This window comes from Suncus etruscus, chromosome 11, assembly GCF_024139225.1.
Source record: "Suncus etruscus isolate mSunEtr1 chromosome 11, mSunEtr1.pri.cur, whole genome shotgun sequence".
NCBI classification, from domain to species: domain Eukaryota; kingdom Metazoa; phylum Chordata; class Mammalia; order Eulipotyphla; family Soricidae; genus Suncus; species Suncus etruscus.
The window spans coordinates 9,259,389-9,285,074 of record NC_064858.1 but is presented as its reverse complement, the minus strand read 5'-3'; the positions used below and the strand labels follow the sequence as shown (position 1 = coordinate 9,285,074).

General features: G+C 50.1%; 1 protein-coding gene across 2 annotated transcripts in view; it reads right to left on the bottom strand.

Moving 5' to 3' along the window:
- Positions 1-18,953: 18,953 nt before the first annotated feature.
- The window catches only part of NTRK3 (neurotrophic receptor tyrosine kinase 3), a 95,273-nt gene continuing 88,540 nt past the window's right edge, over positions 18,954-25,686 (bottom strand). Inside the window, exons 16-18 of one of the 2 annotated variants that reach the window (XM_049783248.1) lie at positions 25,527-25,568; positions 20,804-20,962; positions 18,954-20,714 (exon numbers count right to left, since the gene is read on the bottom strand). In XM_049783248.1, the coding sequence (XP_049639205.1) occupies positions 20,529-20,714; positions 20,804-20,962; positions 25,527-25,568 (387 nt within the window). In that variant the 3' untranslated portion in view covers positions 18,954-20,528. The remainder of the gene's footprint in view (positions 20,715-20,803; positions 20,963-25,526; positions 25,569-25,686) is intronic. The other variant, XM_049783249.1, reaches the window with a different exon arrangement.

The window sequence follows — 25,686 nt, the reverse complement described above, 5'->3', positions numbered from 1 at the left end:
TTACACATAACCTACCGGGGTTCAATCTCTGGCATCCCATAAAGTCCCCCAAGTACCTCCAGGTGGGATTCTTGAGCTCAGAGCCCATGATAAACCCTGAGCACCGCTGGATGTGGTTCAAAAACCAAACAAACGGAGTCTAGCAGGAAGAGGTTTGGCAGGCCCACGCCATGCCAGAGGCCTGCTTGGCCAGGCCAAGGGGGGGGGTGCGGGATTTGGGTAACCCCAGCACCCCTCTGCCGCCTTGCTCCAGATCTCCAGGGCTTCCCCGGGCCACACCCCTGGGCAAGCCGGTGAGTTGGGTCCCTTGGTGGAGTTTGAAGGTACCCTAGGCCTTCCCCCACTATCCATGCAGCTCCTTAGGGAGGGTCTGGGTGGGGCTCTGAACTTCTGTTCTCCCAGCTTCTTGAAGGATCTCTCCTTCCTGGGAGCCGGGAGTCTAGCAGGAGGAGGTTTGGCTGGCACTGGTAATCTCTGTCCAGTCTACATTTTCAAAATCGCCCCCGCGCGCACAAGAAACATTAATAGTACTCTCACAAGAAACATTAATAGTACTCACTATCATTGAATTATGTTTTTATGTATGCAGAATGTCCATTTTGTACTCTGCCCTTTTGCATACCCCTTCATAAGTTCATATTTCTCTTTAACTTCTTTAACTCCTATCATCATTACTCCTTTTTTACCCTTTCTAACTTAAGTACTGTTGAGTCCTAATTCACAGACCAAAGTGGTGCCCTAGAGTTAACACCCACCCAACTATTTTAAAAGGCATAAAAAGGACACATATCTTTTCAACATTTTATGGGTGTTTTCTTTGACGGCTATAACTTTTGCTAAATACTTTCTTATACAGTGATGATCCCCCCCCCATGTTTTTTATCTTCTCTTTATGAACTGCTCAATATGGAATTTGGTGTGAAAGAATCCCTCAGTTTAATACTTATGTTTGAACCAAGTCATGGGTCTTGTTGGAAATGTTCTTATGCCCCCATATATCTGATAGCACCACGTGGCTTTATATCTTGTCTGCGTAGGCACACTAACATAGGAAAATACTATACATACCAATAAGTTCTTATCTAATAGAAATGGGAACTCACAAATCTTGTAGTGCAATGAGACCTTACACCCTGAACATTGACATAAAGACCTGGCACAGGCCTCAGAAGAATGGGCATTCTCCATTTACCCCTTGATCTACAGAAGACATTTACAAAACATCCAAGGTTGTATATAACATCACCCGGAGGCATTCCTGTACCAGGGACGACCCTACAGCTGCTCAGACATCGATCTACTCAAAAGAGACATCCCTTAACACTGAGAAGACAACAAGAACAATGACCTGTTTACTGGACAGGGCTTGCTGTATTGCCCCTTTATGGTGAGGTTTGTCTATAACATCACCTGGAAGCAATCCTCTACCACGGAAGACCCTACCACTGCTCAGACATCGTCCTGCTCAAAAGAAACTTCCCTTAACACTGAGAAGACTTAACAACAACAACCTGCTTACAGGACAGGGCTTCCTGCATTCCCCTTTCATGGTGAGGTGAAACGAAAAGGCACTCCACATCATGACTTCAATGTAGGACATGCAGATTCCAGAATCTTTAATACAGAAACATGAGACCAACAACAGAGACTGTGTGATAAGTGTGTTGGCGCTACGGACAATGTCTTGGAGCGAACGATAACTTTCCTGAGGCCTAGAGCTGGTCTTATGCCAGGAAACTTCAGGGGTAGGATCTCTTTGTATTTAAGCCAAGGCCATGCCTCTCATATTTTGGTGGGCCTATGCAAACAACAATTGCCACTCTAACACCGTTTTTACTGTGCTCCTTTGACTCTAATCCTTAAAACGCACCCACTTAAAATTTGAGGTTAACTTAAGCTAATATGCATGTACATGGAAATGTAAAAAATACTATGCCTCTAATGTTTAAGGAGTTACGTAAGTTTGATGGCTTTAGATTGCCTTGTGTGCTGTTAAGAAATATTATAATGTGCTACAATCTGGGGACTTGAGGGAAAAAGTAATTGCACATGGATTCTGTTTTATTTATCTTAACTTTCTGTGGTGAAAATTCAAAGTTAAGATATCAGCAAGGGGACTTCTTCTGATAATTATGTTATGGGTGATTGTCCTTCCACTGTAACTTTACCTTATCCTCTTTCTTTGCATCTTTTGTTCTCATAATTCATAATAAAAAATTATAAAAAAAAAAACCAAACAAACAAAATAGGTGCCCTATTGATGGGGAGAAGACATTTGCATGTGATACTTTTGATTAAGGGGTGAGATAAAAAAAAAGGGGGGTGAGATGCATGATCTATAAAGTGCTAAATTTACCAGCAAAAATAAATCCCCTGTTCCCATATTTAAATATGGAGAGGAAATGAATAGAAACTTCCCCCAAAGAAGGAACACGGGTGAGTAACAGGCCCAGGAGAAAGTGCTCATCCTCACGTACATCAGACCACAATAATATGCTGGCTCACGCCCATGGGAACGGCACATATCAAAGAATCTGGAAATAGCCAGTGTTAGTGTTGGTGGGTTGGGGTAAGAAAGGGGCCCTCATCCACTTTGGGGGGGAAATGTCTGGTCCAGCCTCTGTGGAAAGCAATATAGACTCCTAAAAAAAAGAAAAAAAAAAAAACAAAAAACAAACAAACAAAAAAAAAAAACAAACAGAGCTCCAAGGGGAATGTCCTCCCCAAAACAAAAAGGTTGTTTTGTTTTTATGTTTGCTTTTGGCTCAGACCCCGAAGTGCTTAGGGGTCATTCCTGGCTCTTTGTACAGGGATCACTCCTCGTAAGCTTAGGGGACCCTATGGGTTGCCAGGGATTGAATCTGGGTCAGTGGTAGGTCATGTGCAAAAGGCCAACGCCCTCCCCACGGTGCTATCACTCCACCACCCCAAGATCTTTCCAATTCGCTTCATTGCCTGTCCAGGGCCGACTTAAGGCCTTTTGTTCCAGGGCCATGTCTCTTTCTGAGGAATATTTTCTTAATTAACATTTGCAGCCATGCTGCTCTCACCAGGCTTTTGTGGGAGCATAATGGGATCGTGTCGTGTTTTTTCTCCAGTGGCCCTGCCACTCAGAGATGCATTATTCTTGGGACATCCCTGCCATATAGATTCAGGTCAGGGTCTTCGTGTCTGCCAGGGCTCAGGCCAACAGAGGATAAAGGTCCTATGGGGGTGGCATGCAAAGCAGGAGGCAACTTGTGACATGGTCCTATCCCTATCCCCAAAGCAGCTCCGGGAGGGGCCACACAGACACCGCTGAGCACAAGGCCAAGACCAGACTCTCAGATGGACCTGCAGTGTCTCCCTCCTTCCAGCACTGGTCCCCCCACAACCTGAAATCATGAGACAGGAGCAGATCAGGGGAGGCTTAGAGAATTGGACCCGGGTGAGTTCACAGAGTACAAGACTTGGGGGTCAAAGGACAGGGACTGAGAGAGAAAAAAAGGAGCCCTGTGGAGAATAGGGGCACTGGGTTTCTGAGCCTTTCTAGCATCAAGAGAGGGAGTACACCATGGCAGTGAAAAATCCAGCATGGCTGATAGTCCTATTAAAATAGAATATTCCTGACCAGAGCAATAGCACAGCATTTGCCTTGCACGTAGCCAATCCAGGTTCAATCCCTGGCATCCCATAGGGTCTCCTGAGCCTGCCAGGAGTGATTCCTAAGCACAGAGTCAGCAGTTACCACTGAGTGCTGCAGGATATGCCCCCCCCCCAAAAAAAGAGGGTTTATTTTGTGTCTTAGGGGTATGGGATCTTGGTAGGGACTCACTGAGGTCAAACTTAGGAAATACACACATACAAACTGAATCAGTCCCTTGTAGAGTTTCTCCACATATACATACATACATACACAAACCGAATCAACCACTTGTGAACTTACACACACACACACACACACACACACACACTGAATCAACCATTTGTGGACTTTCTCCCAGCGCCGAGTGTCCTGTGGCAGGAACAAAAGAGCCTGTTGTCTTACTTCAAAGCAAATTCTGGCCTATGGCCTCCTCCAGCTCAAGCAGTGATATGTGGTGGTGGGTTGAGGGGGGATCCTGCAAGATGTTGGGGGCTCCTCATCTCCATCATTCAGGTACCTCCAGAGCCTCTATCCTCTGCAAAGCCCTGGGATCTAGCTCCTGAGTGAGGCTGAACCTCAAGACCAGCAACCCCCTGCCTGGCCCGGATAGAGAAACTCACACCATGCTTTGCCCCTGGGGTCTGTCCCCAGACAGGACTCTCCATCCAGTCACCCCTACTGACCCCACCACTCCCAGATGAACTCACAATGTCTCTGCCAGACTCTCCATGTCCCTTCCAAACCACTCCGCAGACATCGACTCCCCTAAGGCCGGGTGTCCCAGCCCATGCTGACATGAGGCAGCTCACACTTAGCTCACCAGTGATAAAACATTTGGGTGAGGACAGCAGGCCACTCCTGGGTCTCTGGGGACCCCACACTCTTGCACTGCTCAGGGTGCAAGGAGCCAACTTTCCCCTGTAAGCATCCCCACCATCGAGCTGGGGCTCTTCTGGGGACCTGACCCACCTCGCACAGAGTCCGGGGGCTGCCCAGACCATGTGAATGGATGGTCATTTCTACAAGACTCAGCATCACACGGGGACAGGAATGGTCTGTCCTTTCCAAAATGAGGGAGTTGGCCCAAGGCTTTCTGGACCAGGGAGATAAAGTGGCTAGAGAGGTGCAAAGCAAGAACAGTCCCCAAAGTAGTCCCCAGAGGACTCTGCATCCTCCCACCAGAGGTGCAGTATGCAGGGAGAAGCTTCCCAAGAGAGTGAACCATGGGGTGAGACAAGGGGAGGCAAAGGAAGGCCGGGGAGGCAGGGGGATACAGAGAGAGGCAGGGGGAGGCTGGAGAGCTGGAAAGGCAGGGGAGATAGAGGGAAGCTGGGGGAGGCAGAGGAGGCAAGGGGAGGCAGGGAGAGGTAAGGGGAGACAGGGAAAGGCTGGTGAGGCAGGGGAGGCAGAGGGAGGCAAGAGAAGCAGGAGAGGCAGAGGGAGGTAGGGGAGGCAGAGGAGGCAGGGGGAAGGCAGGGGGAGGCAGGGAGAGGCAGGGGGAGGCAGGGAGAGGCAGGGGGAGGCAGGGAGAGGTAGAGGAGGCGAAGGGAGGCAGGGGGAGGCAGGGGCCTCTTCCAAAAGCAATTTCAAGAGCCAAAGTAATTGACTTTCTATTAGAACACATGAGGGACCGCCTCATTCCATCGACCTCTGGTCCCATGCTGACGCAATGACTCACTCAGCCAGGCAGGAACAATTAGCTGGGGCCCATGTGCTCATAGGCCGAAGTGACTTGTGTTTGAAGTGGGGGACATCTGGCCCCAAACATGAAGCAGAACCCACACACATACATACGCACAGGGGTGTGGGGGCGACCTTCAAGGACCCCCGCGGGGAGATAATTCTGCCAGTGCTCCGTGTGTTCTCATGACTTTAAAGAATAGGGGGCTGGAAAATGGCCCAAAAATGGGGTCACTTTTCACACAGATCAGGCCCCGGGTTTGGGAAGCAGAGGGATATGGGGGTGGGAGGTGGGGGATCGCCCCCCTTGGCCCCTTTAGGACAGTGAGAAGAAACCGGAAGGGCCTTTGATGAAATTATCGCCTGTCATTGAGGTCACAGGCACGACATGGTGACGGGAGGCAGGAGCGCGGCCTGGTCTTATCGCTCTGATCAAATCAGGGACCTGGACTGTCTGGCCCAGATAAGATTAGGGGGCTTGGAGACTCCTGCAAGTCCCAGGGGGTGGCATCTGGATTTATGGGCTGACTTTATGCTTGGACGTTACTTTCAATGACTTTTCTTGAGCTCTGAAAATGTCTGTCTGCAGAGAAATGTCACGGGGAGGGAGATCCCCACTGCCACCCCACCTCCTCAGCCCCGCCGACCCCAGCGTCACCCCGAGAAACACAGGGGTGGCAAACAAACATCTCTTTGCCCTCATTCCCATTTCTTCTCACCTTTTTGTTGTTCCCCAAGTGGACCCCACTGCTGACAGAGACATCCAGGATCCCAAAATCCTAGAGGTGAGAGTGTTCGTCAAATCCAGAACCTCTCCCCCTTGACTGAGAGGGAAACTGAGGTTCAGAGTGGCCTTTTGGTGTCCCTAGGAAGCCACAGTCCAGCTGTCTCTCGGCCCCCAATACATCCCCCCCTTTTGGATATCCTTTCTTGAGCTGCAGGAGGAAGGAGAAGAGGGTGAAGATGAGGAATTTGGGGTAAGGGTAGGCCAGGGAAGCTGCCTACAAACAGGCTAAAACCCTACTGGGGCCCAAGCACTAGCCTCAATTTAACGTCTGCATGTTCATTCCAGCCCAGATGTCACGGGAGACTCCCCAAAATATCCATAATGCTATAAAGAGGCAACAGCCTTCTTGCATCTGCAAAAGACCCCAATATGGGTCAGCTCAGCAGCATCGTTCCAGGCCCTCTGCCTACCCCCAGGTCCCTTCCCTCGGACTTCCAAGCTTGGCCAGTGGTGGCTGAGCCTGTCTTGCCATCGAGGGATCACGTGGGGGTACATCTCAGACATCCTGTCACACTGACACTCACCAGACCACCAGACCACTCATCTTTGGGGGGGCAAAACCCCACCAGGTGGGGAGAAACTTGGTCAATGCCACAGACATAGCCTCGACTGCATCACCTTTTCTCATCAGCCTCACAACCCAAACCATGCACACGAAACTCGTTCCCGCTCATCCCTCACACCCAGGGACTTTCAGGCCTAAATTTGTCCCCCATTCATTTCCTTGCACCTGGGGACTTTGCTCTTTTTATGCCTCAGTTGAGCATTTTAGGGTAACTACCCTTGTCTTGACTTCTCAGTGCATGTGAGTACAGTCCGAGCTTGGCCACCCAGCATCTCACATGGATCCAGGTCATGTGGGATCTGTGGAAATCCATGGGGACAGGGTCACTGGCCCTGAGATGTCCCCAGGAGGCGCTGGCCAGGAGATGGAGCTATTGAGCTCTCTACTGTCGTGCTGGGAAGCAAATGCTGCTTTATCAGAAATTGTTGCCTTGTCTTGTCTCTGGCATCAGGACAGATGGACCAGAAGAGAAGTGAAGTGACCTCTGCTTTCTGATCTTCCTCAGTCGCCAGATCAGGAACATACATCTTGGTGGGATCAATGAAAAGTGCCCTCTGTCTGAGGCTGGGGTGGATGGAAGATGGCAGGGAGGGGATGAGAGAGAGGAGAAGAGAGAGAGAGAGAGAGAGAGAGAGAGAGAGAGACAGAGAGACAGAGAGACAGAGAGAGACAGAGAGACAGAGAGAGAGAGATGCGGAGACAAGGTGCTAGCCACCATCCAGCCCCTACATTGAAGTTCCTTCTGCTATCTTCTGCTATCCCTGAAGCATCCAGTTGATGTCTGTACCTAGAGCACCCCTTATACCCCTTGAGCTGAACTCCCCTACCACACCCACTCTTCTCTGAAAGGAGTTTCAGGGAGAGGGAATAGCTGTTTGCCATCAGCAGAACCATGTGGTCGAGCTTGGCTGCATGTTTGGGGTCTGATCGAGGACCTCAAGGGAATGCTTCTGGGTATATTTGGTGGCTGCAAAGCCAAGGGTCCAGCATGACCCTGGATGTCACTATGACCCTGTTTGGGGCCCCCAACCCCATCCCTGTCCATACACAGCTATCCTGGGCAGGGAGAGACTGGAGACTGAGTTGTAACTCAGCTAAGGACATAGGCCAGTCCTTCAAGGGTTCAGGAGGAACTGGAGAGGGGCCTATGATGTCTCCAACCCTCATCCATGTCTGGATTCCTGGAACCCCAATAATTGGCATCCTGATATTCTCTTCCCAGGCTCTCTCTCTCTCTCTCTCTCTCTCTCTCTCTCTCTCTCTCTCTCTCTCTCTCTCTCTCTCTCTCTCTCTCTCTCTCTCTGCTTTATGAGTCAAAATACCTAGCAGTGCTCAGGGTTCACTCCTGGTTGCTCAGTCTTCACTCTGCTGAGGCCTGAGGGACCCTATGGAGGCCAGGGATTGAAATAGGTGGGCTGTGTGCAAGGAAAATACCCTCCTCACTGTGCTGTTGCTCTAGCTGCTCTTCTTTTCTTTTTCTTTTTTCTTTTTTTTTTCTTTTGGCTTTTTGGGTCACGCTCTGTGCTCAGAAATCACTCCTGGCAGGCACAAGGGACTATTTGGGATGCAGGGATTCAAACCACAATCCGTCTTGGATCAACTGTGTGCAAGGCAAATGCCCTACTGGTGTGCTATCTCTCTGGCCCCTCTAGCCACTCTTCTAAGCTTCTTATCTAGAAAGAATCTTGCCTGTCAGTGTTTGGTGTCTCCACCAGGCCTGGAATGGTTCCGAAAGCTGCACATTATCCTCCGGCCCATTAACCCCACCGTCCCTCACATGGCTTCTGCATCAACTTTTGTTGCAGTTCATTCCTGACCTAATCAGAGCCAAAAAAAAAAAAATCCTCTTCAAACACGCATACACCATGCAGTGAAGACTGGCAGAGTCCTCCACCTCCTCAGCATTAAAATCTTTTAACGTTTAAAGGCAAAAGGGAAAAAAATTTTTTCCTTCCCAGGAAAGGGAAAATATTATTAATAATATGCTCACAGTTGCTATAAATCAATAAATAATAAGCCGGTGCAATTTTGGACACAATGTGAGAGGAAAGGACCTAAAACCAGAATAAAGTACCTAGAAATAGGCCCACCTTTTAGAATCATTTGGGTTTAGACAAAGGTGCGAACACAATTCAATAGGGCTGGGAAAATCTTTTTCGCAAACAATTCCAGAAAACTCAATGTTCATAGAAAAAAACAATACCTCCATGCTGCCTTTCACCAAACACAAAAATTAATTCATATCAGCAAGACACAATAAACAAAAAGCCATCACACTTTTATAGGAAAACAAGTGTTTTTAGAGTAGGTGGAAGTTTCTTAGTTTACAGAAAACAATTGCTATAAAGAACAATAAATCATCCTTTATCGAAATTTGAACCTTCTGTTCACTGTCAGATAACATCTAGGAAAGGCTCAGGCAAGCTACAAATGGGGTGCGGGTGGGTTCCTAAATCATGAATCCGAAAAGGGGTTGCTGGTTTCTTGGATATAAATCACTTCTATAACCAATCAAAAGGCAAATGACTTGCTAAAAACTTGACAAAAGATTTGAACCAATACATTCAAAACTAACGCAGATTAAAAAAAATAAATAAAAGAGAGAGAGAAGAAAGAGACCGTAGTAAGAGCACAGTGGAGTGGGTAGGGTGTTTGCTTGCACACAGCTGACCCAGGTTCGATCTCATAGGGTCTCTTTGAGCCTGCCAGGAGTGATTCCTGAGCTCAGAGCTAGGAGAAATCTGAAAGAGAGTGAGAGAGAGAGAGAGAGAGAGAGAGAGAGAGCGAAGAGAGAAGAGAGAGGGAAGGAAGGAAGGAAGGAAGGAAGGAAGGAAGGAAGGAAGGAAGGAAGGAAGGAAGGAAGGAAGGAAGGAAGGAAGGAAGGAAGGAAGGAAGGAAGGAAGGAAGGAAGGAAGGAAGGAAGGAAGAGAGAAAGAAAAAGGAAGGAAGGAAGGAAGGAAGGAAGGAAGGAAGGAAGGAAGGAAGAAAGCAAGAAAAAAAAGAAAGAAAGACAGAAAGAGAGAAAGAAAGAAAGAAAGAAAGAAAGAAAGAAAGAAAGAAAGAAAGAAAGAAAGAAAGAAAGAAAGAAAGAAAGAAAGAAAGAAAGAAAGAAGAAAGAAAGAAAGAAAGAAAGAAATAAAGAAAGAAGAAAGAAAGAAAGAAAGAAAGAAAGAAAGAAAGAAAGAAAGAAAGAAGAAAGAAAGAAAGAAAGAAAGAAAGAAAGAAAGAAAGAGAAAGAAAGAAAGAAAGAAAGAAAGAAAGAAAGAAAGAAAAAGAAAGAACCAGGTCTACCCTGTTTTATTCCCAGGAGAAAAGGGGCCCAGGTTGAACCTTAGGAGATCAGTTGGCACATCTAGACAGCCAGAGAGAGCCAAAGAGATTCAGGGAAACTTGGGTGTTACAAAGCCCATGAGCGTTATTAGTGCATTTGCTTGTGTGGAAATTTCGTTTCAAAAGGAAGAAATTTTAAAAAATGAAAAAGGAAAGAAATGTGGGGAACACAAACTTGACAGGTGATAAGTCCGAGAAGCAGGAATAGAGGTAGGTGTGGAGGTGGGCACTATCCTTTCCCTCCTGGCCCCAAGGGGAGACCAGGACTAGGCAAAGGCACAGACCCGGCTAACCAGGCTCAAGTCAAAGAAACCAGCCAGTAGATCCTTCACAAGATGCTTTAAAGCCGAGAGTGTTTGGCATTTTTGCACTCAAGCTAGCTAAGAATGAGGAAGGAGGTTTCCACCTTCCCACTTCTCCAACCCCGTGAACTTGAGCACTGCAGGATCCCCCGAACCCCTGATTTCTCCCGACAAAATGAGAATCACCTGACTCCCAACACGGCCTTTCTCAGAACAAAGCGGCCTGGCTTCCCGGGGCCCTTGGCTTTTATGAAATGGGTCTGAATACAATGATTCTTGGAAGGCTTAAACTCCCCAGCGTCCTGGGAGGGGAAAGGCAGAAAAATAAAGTCTTTGAAACTTGCTGAACATAGGGTACAGCCGGAGTCCTGATCTCCTGTCCTCCAGCTGAAGGAATAAATTACAGCTCCAGGAACAAAGACCCCGGGAGTTAAGGAAGCACCTAGAGGTGTGAACCACCAGCTTGTCTACAACTCTCTTAATAGTGCTTTGGGCCAGCACATCCCTGCAGGGAGACCAGAGTCACAGGAAGAGCCACCTTGGGGTGCTCTGGATCTGCCCCTTTGCTTCATGATGTGAAAAAGTAAGCAGGTCCCACAGGGTGCACAAGTCTGGCACCCCAGGGACGAGAGGGCAGGAAGCCTGCCTGGAACAGTCTGGGAGTCCAGGGGCACAGGGCCAATTCAAAGGGGACTTGGGGGACCAGGAGCTGAAGTGGAGGGGCAGATGGGCTTAAGAAGGGGGAGGGAGAAATAGATAGGGAGGAAGAGAGAGGAGAGAGACAGCTGGGGAGATAGGAGAGAGACAAGAGACAGAGGAAAGAGAGGAGACATGGAGAGAGAACTGAGCAAGTGAACCCACACTGTCCCCTTGCTCTCTCTCTTCCTCTTCCTCCAGTCTCCTTCTCTCCTCTCCCAGGTTCCCAGTCCCAAAATCAAGAGGCTCCTACAAAATGCATTCTGGAGATGCCCAGGGCTCGGGCAGTGTTTGAGAGTGAGACCCCAGCACACTTGAGCCTGTAGGACCCTCGGCAGTCCCTTTAGGGTTGGGCCGTGTGGGACTGCGAGGTCCCTAGCTCTTCTGCAGCTGGCCAGCACCCCCAGTCACACACACCCAAGCCCCAACAGGCATCTGTCACCCCTACACGTGACCTCAGGCTAAGCTCAGACCAAGTTAGAACTGGTGCCAGTTCAGTCCAGCCAAAAGCTTCCACCTTAGAGTGACTGAGAGTGGAGGGGGGGGGGGGAGACAAGACCCCATCTGGGACTTTTAAAACCCCCAAGGGAGCTGAAATGGCCAGGACCAGAGGCAGTTCTGAGAACGCTTGAGCACTAGGCCTGAGCCCTTGGCTTTCCAAGGAACTGCACTGACCCCAGATTCAGTTACCCCAGCATTAGGGACCCCAAACTCAGGGACTCCAAACCCAGAGACTTCAGACTCAGGGGCCCCCAAACTCAGATACCTCTGGCTCAGGGACCCCAGGCTCAGAGACTCCAGGTTCAGAGACCCTAAACTCAGAAACCCCAGACTCAGGAACCCCACACCTAGAGACCATAGGCTTCAAGACCAGATGTGCACGGAGACCCAGAGTCACCCAATCTCATGCCACAGCGGTACCTGAACTCACCTGCAGACTGTCCCGGGGGCTTCATCCCTACAGGTCTCCACGAGCCCCACTTCGCCTTCCAATACCCACCATAGGATTCCCCCTTCTGCCAGGCTCACTAGGACCCACTCTGGGGAGGAGGTGAGACCAGTGCCTGCATGCGGGCCCGTGCAACCTCCAAATTCAAACGGGGGGCTCAGAGAGAAGCAGTCACAGCTGAGATCATCGAAGCCAAGTGAGCCAGGCCTGGCTAGAGTGAAGGCTGCCTCCAAGCTGGCCTTCTAGGATACAACTCCTCCCTCACAACTCCTTCCCCCTCAGCCTCCCAGGTATTGAAGCTTGATGGGACCTTCCAGAAACTTCAGAAGCAGGACGAAGCGATGGGTGAAAGGAGAATATCTACACCAGGGACCAGCTTTCCAAAGAAGGGAATGACAGTAGGATGAGGGTGGAAAATGGTAGAAAAAATGCAACACTTGTTTCTTAAAATGCTGTGAATATAAATAGATGGAGAGGGGAGCCATGGTAGCTCCGTGTGCACACCCGTGCACATGCACACAGACCACACACACACACACACACACACACACACACATATGCAGGTTGCTGGTGCAATGATGCATGCAAGAGAGGAACACTCCAAATCCTGCCCAAGGCGGCTCAGGAGGCAGTACAGCTAGACTGTGGGAAAGAGATGCAAACTCAGAACCGCTTCCAGCCAGTCCCTCCTTTCTGCTTATAGCCTCTGCTCACCACCCCAGGGAAATAAACTTCCTCAGACCACAGGAATACAGTGCTATGAACCCCAACACAACCCATCTGCGCCAAGGAGTGCCCAAGAGACCAAAGGACACCAGTAGTTGGCATAACCTCAGAGCCTGGCATGGCTAGAACTTGATGCAGGAGGAAGTTGTTTGCCTGATTTGCAAGTGCATCATTTGGGGGGTTGGTTCTGAGAATTCTAAGGCTGAGGGGGGGGGGGATATTCCCTTTCACAGATGCCTGTGTTTGGAGGTTCGTGGCCTGGATGTGGAGGGTGCCCGGGCAGAGCTGCACAGGGGGACGTGGCCCACACCCGCCTGCCTGGCCCTGCCCTGCCCTCATCTTACCTCCCCACCTCCTCCCTCTGACTCGTGCCACTGCACAGGCTGGGGCCCAGGGGCTCTCGAGAGGCAGGCACCGATGTGATTCTCTTACAGCACGAACCGTTTCATTCCCAGCCGCGGGATTACATTTATGCCTTTCTCAAGAGTTGTCTGCGCGTATAAATCATTGAAGTTTCTATGTTTCCGTTGCTGTGGCAACCGCGTGGCTAATTGAATTCCTAAGTGTCTTTCTGGATTTCAAAACCGTGATAAAGGGCCCGAGCTCCAAACGGCGGCAGCGGGAAGAGGCAGAGGGGGCGGCGGGAAGGGAATGAGAAAGGCATTTGCCCACAGGATCTGGGGAGCCACGGAGGCCACGGCATGGATCAGAGGGCGCAGGGTGACCATAGGGGGGCTCTGCCCCTCAGTAGTGCAGACTGCTTCTTGGGATGCCAGAGCAACAGCACAATGGGAGGGCATTTACCTTGTATGAGGATGATCCTAGTTTGGTCCCTAGCATCCAAAGAGTCCCATGAGCACAGCCTGGAGTGATCCCTGAGCACAGAGCTAAGGGTAACTCCTGAGTGCCCCTGGGAATGGCCCAAAGTCCAAATTAAATTAAATTAAATTAAATTGAAAAATCTGCTTTGTGGGGTTCAAACCTTGGAGGATCCCCCTCTGGGTCTACTCAGAGGGCTCAGCTGCAAGCTCCAGACTGTGGGGTGGGGGAGAGTCTAAACTCCCACCATGAATGTCCTGTACCACACCATTCCTACAGAATTGGAACTCCCACCTTCCCAGACTCTGACCTGCCTCTCCCCACCGGCCCCTCAGATTGAATAATAAGCATGGATGAGGCATTGGTATCTGATAGTTTATTCGAGAACAGCCCCTACAGGAAGGATATGGGGTCTACACACGACGTCAGGATCAGTACATGGAGCCATCGGTCAGTTGATGGGGTTGACATGACATCGTGGAGGTGACAGCATGAGGACATGGAAACAGGACCCAGGCAGGAGCATTTACAGCTGTTACACATGTTATCTCTAGAGCGGCGAAAGGGAGCTACTTACGTACATACACACATGTGCATGTGAACAGTCATGCCTAGGCCCATACACACACACACACACACACACACACACACACACACACACACACACACACACACACACGCGCGCGCGCGCATGAAATGACTTTTAGCCAAAAGCGAGAGAAGACATGGCCACCTCATGGCGAATGAGCAAAATGGGGGCAGTGACAATGGATGGATGTTTCTGGTTAGTGCTGTGGTCAAATCCCACCCCCATGTGACCTCACACGCACACACATGCAGACACGCACACAGCTTGCTGCTCTGGCTATGGAACATGAAGTGCAGATGGGGTGATGGGGAGAAAGGACATGCGTGGAGGGAGTGCTGACCTTCCGTGAGACTGTGAAATCACCTTCTCGTATTAAACATAAATTATTAATACAGTTTAAAAAAATAATTTTCTGTTTGCTCTTGAGGTTGGGGGAGGCGGAGAGAGGACATAGGAGAAGGTGGGGGAGACAGTTCCCTTGTCGACAAGCCCCCTCAGTAGGGATGGGAAAAACACAGCCTCACCCAGTAAGACCCCACAGATCCTACCGGCCCACTGGCCTCTAGTCCTGAGGCAGGCTTTCGACCTTTTAGCATGACCAGGCTAAAGGGAGAGAGGGGAAGGGCACAGTACTGCGAGGAGTAGGTCAAACCTCAGTCATGTGGCCATGTCAACAACTTTGGGGCACACTCAGGGGGACTCCCCCAATCTCATGGGCAGAGATTTCTAAGTCGTCCACTAGGCCCCTTCAGCAGACATGATGGTCATCTAGAGTTACGGCTCCATTCTGATGCTGCCAAAATTCCCCACAGTGAATTACGGTGTCTCCACCAATATAAAATCCATTGTCTTCTTCCCCCAGAGGGACCCCCTAAGAATGGTGTGGCCCAGAACATGTGAGCGCACATAGTACCAGGACACAGCCTTCCCCTGGCCTGTCTACACAGACCCTAAGGGAGATCAGAGACAGGCAAGATCCATGAGACATAGTGAAAGTGGGTGATGGTAGGGAGCAACGAGCCACATCCGACCCTCATAACTCAGCTGTGCCAGTAACATCTGACCTTCCCCTGTGCAGCTGGATCTTGGGGTTCTGGATATCTACTGTGGGGGGGCATCTATTATAAGGAAAGGGACAAGAATAGTCCAGGAGGGAGAGCAGTTAATTACCACAGTGGCTCAGGCCCTCCAAATATCAGACAGTGTCTGAAGCTCTTAGCTCAATATTAGTTTTGCTCTGCGTTCGACCTGGTGGGTATGAAGCCACTGGTGCAAAGAAAAGAAGACAGTGAGGAACAGTTTCGCCCACCCAATGTGAGCGGGGCATCGAAGGCCACTTGTCCAGAAAGCAAGGCCCTTCCCCAGGCAGAAGAAAGGGCCGGGACCCGCCTCTGGCCAGCCAGTGCCAGCCACAAGCAGGACATGTAAGACTTTGGTGTTTGGAGGGCACAGAGCTCGGGCCCTGGTGGGCAGAGGGGTGAGAGGTGCCCTTGAAAAGTTTTAGGGTATTTTCAGAAAAAGGAGTAAGAACTTGAGAGAACTATCTTATCTGCTATGTACCACCCGCCTCGCCTCTGCTGGGGAAGATGGCTGGGTGTTTCCCGCCTCATTGCCCCCCTAACTTCAGCTTCCCCAAACTGCACCTTCCTCTGCGTTCAAGCACCCAGGGTCTCCCATGTCCTGAGTCGCCACCCCTCCAAGATCAACAGTTGCGTCTGGGTTTCTGGAGAAGGCTCCTGTTCTCTGCGGGGATTTTGACCTCTACCAACTCCCCCCTAACAAGTTAGGGCTCCTTTTCTACAGAGAAGAGAAAGAATGGGGGATGGGGCGGTTCTCTTGTGTTCTCTTCAGGGCTGATCGAATCCACTCGCCACCTCATTTGCCCACCAGAAAAACCGAATGGAAAATGACAAGGGAGGGACATGGAGGAAGGGCAGAAGGGAGACACGCAAGGAGCTGAGCTTCGGGGTCCAGAGGCTGCTGAGTGTACATCACATATACCAGACAGAGAAGGAATTTGGGGCAAAGCAGAAAAGGGCTCTGGCCTTCCCGAGGGTAGGGAAGAGTGCAGGTTCCTGGGTCTGGCTCTGGCATATTGTGCTGTTGTGTCAACCAGCCTGTCACCCACAAAGGGACGGTGTGCTCCACTCACTCCTGTCTCTTGCACCCTGTGTCTGTTTGAGACTACCAGGAGAAAGCAGAGTGAAGGCCGAATGACACTCCCCAGTGGGCAGGCCCCAAGCCCCAAGGCCCCAGGGTCTCCATCAGCTCCCCTTTATCCGTCCCTGCTCCCACACCCTCTGTACCCCCACAGACACGCAGAGCTGGACCAGGAGTCTTTCAGGTGAGCCGGACCACTCGCGGGGGAGTCCCAGGCTGTGTATGTCTGACCTCACAGTTCCTGGGTAGCCTGGCAGGCACAGAAACAGGCACAGGCTGAAGAGACACGATGGCAGAGCCCAGGAAAGGGAGAGGCTGAGAGAACAGAGCTCATGCGGAGAGGCTGCTCAGGAGACCCCATTCTCCTCTCCTGCTCAGGGGACCCCTTGTCTTCTCTCCCGGCATCCGCTGTCCCTGGTGCTGAAAGGTGCCCAGTGCTGATGGCCATACTGGGAAGGGGGTGCTGACTGGGGCTGTAGTCCCCCACATGCCTGTGGGCAGTGGGCTAAGGTCCACCTTCTTGTGGACTAGGCGACGAGCCAGCCTCCATACGGTTTCGGGGACCACAGCCCCCAACTCAACACACCCTCCTCCCCCCCCCCACCTCCGTGATCTTGTGAGGAAACTGGGGTAGTGCACCCTGAGGAGGCGAGGGCACCTGTCTCCCCACCTTGACGGAGGCTTGGGGAGAAAAATGCCCATGGGTCACCCCCAGATGGACACCCGGACCCTTTAGCTGCTCCCCACAGCTGATTGGACCTGAGAAATCAAACAAAACAAGGACATAGAAACACGCCAGCTGAGACCCCTTGAGCTCTTTGGCCACGTGCCCAGCTATACTCAATCACTCATACCTCACACACTAGACACATTCACATCTACACATCCTCCCACATCATCACACTCTTCCTCACACTCATATCACACACACACACACACCACACACACACACACACACACACACATGCGCACGCACGCAAAATTCCCCCAGGTCTGCGATCCTCCTGGGGCAAGCACCTCCCACTTTCCAAGTTTGCTGTCATCTCGGCTGACAGCACCCAGAGTCACAGCAAAGCCTCTGCACAGATACAAAAGGGGACCGGCCTGGGGGGGGGGGGAGGACAAAGAGGTGGAGAGAAGCAAAAGGGACAGAAGGGGAGAGGTAGGGAGAGAAAAGGAGGGGAGGGAAGGGTCGAGGAAAAGAAGGAAGAGGAGGAAAGAGTAGAGGAGGGGAGGGCAGAGGAAGATGAGAGAGAGGAAGAGCGAAATAGTAATGGGTAGGGGAGGAGGGAGGAGCTGGGCTGGGCCCAGAGCTTCCTCGTGGGTACCCACTGAGTGGGTCTGATGGGCCCGAGGGTGGGGGTGTTTCTCAGGTAGGTCAGGTCTGAATCCAGGCCCACACAGGTCAGCAATGCCCACATGCTGGCACTAGGACACCCTTACTGCTCAAGTGGCGGCAAACCGCATCTCCTAGGGAGCCTCAAACCAGCTTCAAGCAGGACCCACACACGCCGGCTATGCAGCAGCCCTTCCCCAGACCCCACCAGCTTTGGGGATCCTGGGCAGAACCATCTGCTCACCAGGCCCTGGGGGCAGCAGGACTCCCTGTGTCTCTAGCTCCTGTCACTTCTGTTCCTGAATGTCGCCAGGATGCACCAGGTGGGCACAGGTGTTTCCACTATGAGCAGAGACTGGTCCCCACCCTCATGATTGGGGCAAAGACACACAGGCATTGGGGGGAGGGAAGCATCACTTCCAGGACTTCCCAAGGTTCTGGGGTGCTCAATCCCTCCAGTTTTCTGAATTCTGACAAACAGTAAGGATCTTGGACCCACTTTGCTGCAAAGTCTAGAACTTTTGGGAGCTGGGGAGGGGGGTGATCATGGATGTGAACTTGTCAGGGGTCCCAAGGTAAGGAGCAGGGGATGGCGCGGTAAAGCATGCAGCAGTCTCCCCTCAAGGACAGAAGGGGTCTCCCACTTCTTTACCTGCCACCAGGACCCCTCACACTCATCCCCTATCCTCACTTCTGTACAGATTAAAGGAAGGTTCCCCCACAGCCCAGCTCTGGGACAGAGAACCCCTACCCATGGGCACTGCATGTCGCACTTTATCGGCCTGAGTCCATCTTGCCCAGGTCACCAGGTGCCCTCGAGATCACCTAGTGTATTCCACGAGGTCTGGCTGGCCAAGAGGAAGGGTGAGGCCAGGGTGCCCCTGAAGACCCCCAATCGGGTGTGCACATGTACTCCAGGGGGCAGAGCGAGGAAATAAGGGTTCCCAGCTGACTTTTGCGGCCTCTCCACACAGCCCAGCTCAAGAACTCTCTGGGGCGTTATGAGGGCAGCATGTTGCCCAGAAGGAAGGCTCAACTGAGACACCTTAGTGCAATCCAGGAGGGCTCCATGGGCGAGTGGGAGGCAAACACACAGCGCTGACCCTGTGCATGTCCCCCTGAGGCAGGTCATCCGGCACTCACTCACTCCATAGCTGGGGAAACTGAGGCAGGGCTGAAGGCATCTCCTTCACCTCACCCCTGTGTGCAGCAGAGAAGAGACTCCACAGCCTGAAGCTCCCACCCATTGTACTAATGACCCCCTGGTTTGTTTACTGGCTCAAGTGAGGATGGGGTGGTGCTGCCCACCCCGCAGCAGCCACTCGGGCTCTGTCCTCCCCTAGCCCCAGCCTATACTGGAGACCTAGAAGGTTCTAGAAACACACAGCAGACCGTGAAGCCACACGGCATCTATTTGGGGGGGACCTGCAGGGCACAGAGGCTAGGGCTGCCTGCCCTCTCCCACCCCACAAACCTCGTGGTCTGGCTGCACCGCCACCCCATATCCAGACACCTCCAGGTGCCACTGCTCCAGCAGGGAGAGGAAGGACAAGGTGGCATGATCTCAGACATGCCATGGGGTGTCTCCAGCCCTCCATGCCCCATGTTCCAGCCAAGCAGCCCCCCCAAATCCCACCTCCCCAGTGGGGGCATACAGTCCCGGCCTGGCTCTGTCCTTGTCAAATAAAAAGATTTGGTCTGTAAAAAATAAAATAAAATAAAAGCAGCAAAACCACGGACACAGAATCAGGTCCCGACCCCAACAAAGGGCATCCGATGGACCCACCCCGGCCCGCGGGGTCTGTCCCAGCAGCTGCGGGAAGGGGACACCCAGGACCCCTCCCCGAAGGGTCCCATCATGAGGTTGATCTGTGCTTGGGAGCGATGGCCCGTGGTCCCCCTGGATGTTGCTCCCCCGAGTCTTGCTGGGGCCTGTCCAGAGGCCCCGGGCCACATCCTGGGCACAGGGACTGAGGCTCCTCAGTCATCGCAGGGTGTCAGGCCGGCCGTGGCCTCCCCAGAGATGCCTCAACCCCTCTCTCCCCACCCAGCCTGGCAATATGCCTCCACAGCCCCCCAAGTCTCCCACAAGGCTCGCTCAGTGGCTGGAGATAAGGCGACTATGATCTGCCCTGAGACTGAGCCAAGCCAGATAGGGGAGTGGGGTAGACCCAAGTAGCCAGGCTGCACCTTAGCAGCTCCCACAAAGACCCCTGCTTCTGTCTGCAGCCCCCAAGGGTCACCCTGAAAGGGGGTCCAATGACCATGACACCCCACCAGCTCCCAAGGCTGCCTCGTGGACACAACACATCCCACATGGCGGGGACAGCGCCTGCAGCCTTCAATCCTGAATGTCCAGTCCTTGAAGAAAGGGGTGCCAGCTCCCTGCTGTGGCTTCCTGCTCATCTCTGGCCAGCTTGACCATGGCGGGGAGACATGGGGTGTTGCCGAGGTCTGTCCGGCTCCCCAGAACATCACGACTCCTTTCCGGAGGGAGGGGAGGAAACAGTCTCGGGGCGCAGAGCTGGGAGGGTTTGATGAGACACTCGCTGAATCTGCCGGAGTTCCCCCACCTGTGCCCCAGCCTGGGGGTGACGGTTGCCACATGGATCTCAGTCTCTATGTCTCCATGGCCCCCCTAAGGGGGGAGACCAGCTGGAGCAAGAGGCAAGTGACGTAGGCCGTGGCGTCTGGGGGTGGGGGCCCCCGATTCTTCTCTGTCTTTGAGCAGGGGCTCTCCCTTGCAGATATAGCTAGATAGATAATAGATAAATAGATATATACGGATATGCCGACTGCCTTACACGAAACTCGCTCTCGCTCGCTCTCTCTCTCGCTCGCTCTTTTTTTTTTTTCTTTTTCGGGTTTTCAGTGTTGTACGTTGCAGGCACTTGAGTTTCTATGAAGATGTTTAGTCGAGGACGAGGGAGGCGCCATGAGGCGGGGTGTAGGCGGGGGGGCCCCTCAACCAAGGATGTCCAGGTAGACAGGCGCAGCTTTCCCCAGGGCCTGCAGGATCTTATAGATTTCCTTGATGTTCAGCCGCTGCTGGGGTTCCCGCTGCCAGCACCCCAGCATGACATCGTACACCTCCTGGGGGCAAACGCGGGGCCGCTCCAGCACGCGGCCCTGGGTGATGCACTCGATAACCTGAGAAGGATGGCATGAGCGGGTCACCTTTCGGGGGAGCCCAACTCCCACTCCCTCCACCAGCCGGCACCCACCCCTAGCCCCAGCACCTCGGTGTTGGAGAGCTGGAACCACGGCTGCTTCCCATAGGTGAAGATCTCCCAGAGGATCACCCCGAAACTCCACACGTCGCTCTCTGTGGTGAACTTGCGGTACATGATGCTTTCGGGGGGCATCCAGCGAATGGGCAGCATGGTGTGGCCGCCCACCTGTAGGGGGTAGGGAGAGACACGTGCGTGGTGACCCCCGCTGTGCCAGCTCAGGGTGGGAACCGGGGGGATGCCGGGTACACAGGGGAACAGGAATCTCAAGAGGCAACTCTGGGACCCAAGGGGTGCAAGGGGCTAGAAATACCCAGAGGGCCAGGTGGTCAGAGCTTCAGTATCAATCTTTGGGCTCTGGACAGAAGCTCCAGATGGGCAGGGATCACCCATGCCCATAGTGACCTCTGGGAATCCTAGGGCACCAAGGCCCGTGGGGGCTGCTGGCACCTCAGGTCTACCAGGATGATTCCAGCCACTCCCTGAGATCCTTCCAGGCCAGGGCACAGGGCACAGGGCGGGGGGCATGGGAGACGGGCATAGGCACAGGGCAGTTCTCAGCCGAGAAAGAGCAAGCAGATGGCAGAGATGGGGGATCCTGGGAGGAGTCGTCAGCAGGAAGAAGCATCTTTGAGGGGATTTCAGGAGGGGAGTGTCAACCACACCCAGGGCTCAAAGATCCCGAGCCCAGAGTTAGAGGGGGACACGCTGAGGACACCTCCCAATGCAGCTGTCTCAGTGACAGACACAAGGGAAGGGAAAACCCAGAGCCTTGGGGGCAAACTGCACCCCCAGTTTCAAATGGGGACTCTGGGCTCCACTTGGATCACAAACGTTGCTGCCAGGAAGCGGCTAAGGGCAGAAATATCCTCGAATCTTTAGGCAGAGACTCCCGCCAAGGCCTGGGTGAGAAAGGTTTTCCTGAAGGGACCCAAGCTGCTTCTATAAAGGGGTCCTTCCTCCATCAGGAGACATTTCCCAAATGACTAAACCAACTTGAGGAAGTTATTTTACACTGTGGGGGTGTTCGGGGTTGGAGAGTGCCTTAGAATCAAGACAGGCAGGGAGAAGTAAAGAAGCTTTGGGGGAATCAGAAAACCTTCAGCGTCACTGAAGATGAAACGGCAAAGTAAGAATCAATAAGGGAACCATTGAAGAGAATGAAGAGGAGTACTCTCCATTCTCATCCTGGAAAAAAAAAATACTAGAGCTAAAAAGGGCTTAGAAAACAGGCCTCAGAAATGCAGCTCAGATCTCAGCTGAGAGAGAAGGAGCTGTCTGAAAAAAAAAAAAAAAGAAAGACCCAGGATGAAGATGGAGCCTGGCCAGGCTGGGGAGACCCAAAGAAACTGTCACCACTTCTGATCTGCTATGAACCTTTCAGATAATTCTACCAGAAGAGCAGGCACAGAAGTGAGTAAAACAGGAGAAAGAGCAAGTCTGAGAAGGAAGGCAGAGTTGCAGGCAGAGGGCGGGTGGTGGTAGGGAAAGCAGCTGAGATGTAAGCAGCTGGCTGACATTTTAAAGTAGCTTCTAGAAGAAGAGAAAATAACAAACAAATAAACAACACGTGTTTTTTTTTTCAACTCGTGTTGATTTCCAAATCAGCCTTAGGAAAACAGAAACCCCCAACCCCCAAATCTCTAACCAGGAATGATCTCTGAGGGCACAACTAGGAGTAATACCTGGGCACTGCGGTGTGTGGTCCAAAAGCCAAAAATGAAAAAATAAAAAAAAAAACAATTAAGATGTGAACAGAGAGAAGCCCAGGAGGAAGAGGATGAAATAGTCTCATTAGGCACCATCAGCAATAGAAGATTCCCTTGGAGAGAAACCAGATTAAATGTGTGGTATTTAGACAAGATGTCTCAGATAGCAGAAAGTACTGGAAATAAAAGAAATGTAAAACACAGCAAGCCACAGAAATCATCCAGGTGAACTCGAAATGGCAAGAGGAAAATAGAGAAAGGGGCTTCAATATTATTTGGACAGGGGCTGGAGAGATAAAAAATTCTGGGAGGACACTTGTCTTGCAGCTGAGACCATACAGAGTGCTGGGGATTGAGCCCAGGTCACTCTGTAATGTCGCTCCAGCCCTCAGCCTCTAAACATTTCACATTATTTTCAGTTATAGCTTTAAAATTTTTTTAAATGCAATCGCATTTTCAGTTTCAAAGAAACTCCAAAATCATAAGAGAAAAAAAATAGAGATGTGAACATTAATGTAAGAACAAGAAATAAAATGGAAAATTACCATAAAAGGATAATTTTTAGAAAGTTGTCTTTGGGCAGTTAAAAGACTATTTGGTAAAGACTGTTATTGAAAATAAAATGTAAAATATTTTATTATCATAATGATCAAAGTCTGATGCATCAAAACCACGGGTAGAGCTAAAGTGGTTTTTTCCCTTCTTTTTTTTTTTGTTTTGTTTTGTTTTGTTCTCTTTTTTTTTTTTTTTTGAAAAAAAAAATCTATGGCTTTTAGGCACATTCCCAAAAAATATAAGGTAAAAAATACAAAAGTTGATGTCTTCTGAAATTACTGGGTTTTTTTTTCTTTTCTCCTTAGTTTAGTCCAAAAAATAGTTACTTTACATCTGAGATGTTACTATGCTTCTTGGATAAGTGGTTGCATTAGATAAGGATTGAACAGAAAGAGAAAACTGGCAAGATAAAGTCATATCAAGCAAGAGGAAATAAGTAATTAAGATGAAAGGAAGAATTGATGCAAACCAAAGCCAAGCCACCAAACCAAGGGAGACCAAGACTTGTTCTCCCCAAGCCCGGCAGCTCTGCAAAAGGAAAGGACCTTTGATAAGGCCAAGAGAGATACAGAGAAGATCAGAGAGGAAAGTTACGGATTATTCCGTAGTGGGAGGGGCTGGTCATCTGTTCTCACCCAGGTATACTGTAAACCTCAAACCTCTCTTTAAAGGAAAAAGGAAAGCCTACTATAAAAATAAAAAAGAGGGGGCCGGGTGGTGGCGTTAAAGGTAAGGTGCCTGCCTTGCCTGCGCTAGCCTTGGACGGACCGCGGTTCGATCCCCCGGTGTCCCATATGGTCCCCCAAGCCAGGAGCAACTTCTGAGCGCATAGCCAGGAGTAACCCCTGAGCGTTACCGGGTGTGGCCCAAAAACCAAAAAAAAAAAAAAAAAGAATACAACAAATCTGGGGCTAGAGAGATGGCACCATTGATTTTCTTAAAAGATAAGCCAGAATGGCAAAAAAGTGAAACACAAAAACAAACTAAAGAGCTGTCCATGAAAAAAAAACAGGAGGGGGAGGGTTTTATTTTCTTCTTCTTTTTTCATTTTGGGAGCATGCCTGGCTGTACTCAGGGGTTACTCTTGGCTCTGTACTCAGGGATCACTCCTGTTGGTGCTCAGGGGATGCAGTGAATGGAACCTGGGGTCAATACATGCAAGGCAAATACCTCCTTCCTTTACTGTCTTATCTCTTTGGCCCTCGGATGGCTTCTACATGAGCTCTAGGTAAGCTTTCTAGAACACCTGTAATTTTACCCCCCCCTTAAAAAGGAAAGGAAAAAGGACATTTTCCTAAGCCACATCCTGTGTCCCCAATGTTAAATCAGCCCCAATAAACCTAGAATATTTAATATACAAATACAGGTCAAAGCATTTTGCCACTATATCTATAAAACTATCCATATCCATTCTGGGACTGGAATGATAGTACAGTGGGTAAGGCACTTGTCTTGTATGCAGTCGACCCAGGTTCAATCCTTGGAATCCCATAGGACCCTCCAAGGACTGCCAGGAGTGACTCCTCAGAGCAGAGCCAAGAGTCACCTCTGAGCATCATTAGCTGTAACCCCAAAACAAAATAAAACATAAATGATGCCCCAAATTTCTGCTAGCTTTTTCTATGAGCCCTCCTTTATAGGAAAGAGAAGAAAGAAAATCAATGTATTCCATAGAAGGATGAAAAGTATCTTTTATCATCCATTTTATCGAATGATGATCCAGATGATCCATTCTAAGCCACTATAATATAGCAAAAATAAAAATAAATATTAAAAATGAAGAACCAAATTGCCATTTTCAGTAAAGGACATGACCCTTCAAGATAATTAAAAGCCATTAGAACCATTATATGATTTAGTAAGTTGCTTAGATAGGAAATGAACATGTGAAAATCAAAGTACTCTTGTACACCAATAGCAAAAAAAACTTAAAAAAAATTTTTTTCTAAGAGATTTATCATTTGTACAAAGCAACCAAAAAAAAATCCACAAAAAATTTCTAGGAATAAACCTGGGCATAAAATACTCATGGCCTATTTAAAGAATATCAGAAAGACTCAAATGTATGCAAAGATAGGAAAATATCTGCTCTAATAAAAATCCCTCAACTTAATCTAAAAATTCAACACCTGAATGAAAAAATCCCAGTGGGATGGGCTATAGAAACAGATGTGATATCAAAATTTACTAAGAGGAGAAAATACTGGATGAGAACAAAGATGTATTTGAGTAGAAGAACAAGAGAGATTTGTTCTATTAATCACAAAACAGGGTTATCAGATTACAGGGATGAATAGATTGTGTTATTGGCATAGGAAGGGAAAACTTGCATTGATCAATGGAACAAGATGGGATCCCATAATGGACCCATATATAAATAGTGGAATTTAATATATGAAATGACTGGTTAGTAATCAAGTATTAGGACAATGAACCATTCATTTTAAAAAATACACATAGATACCTACCTCACACCATATACAAAAATCATTTCCAGATGGATTAAAGAGCTAAACATAAAAAACAAAAAAACAAAAATAATATTAGAAATAAAACTGAGAAAAGTATTCATAAAAAAACCTCAGGAGAAAATAAAAACCTGCCTAAATAAGACATATTCAAAAAAGT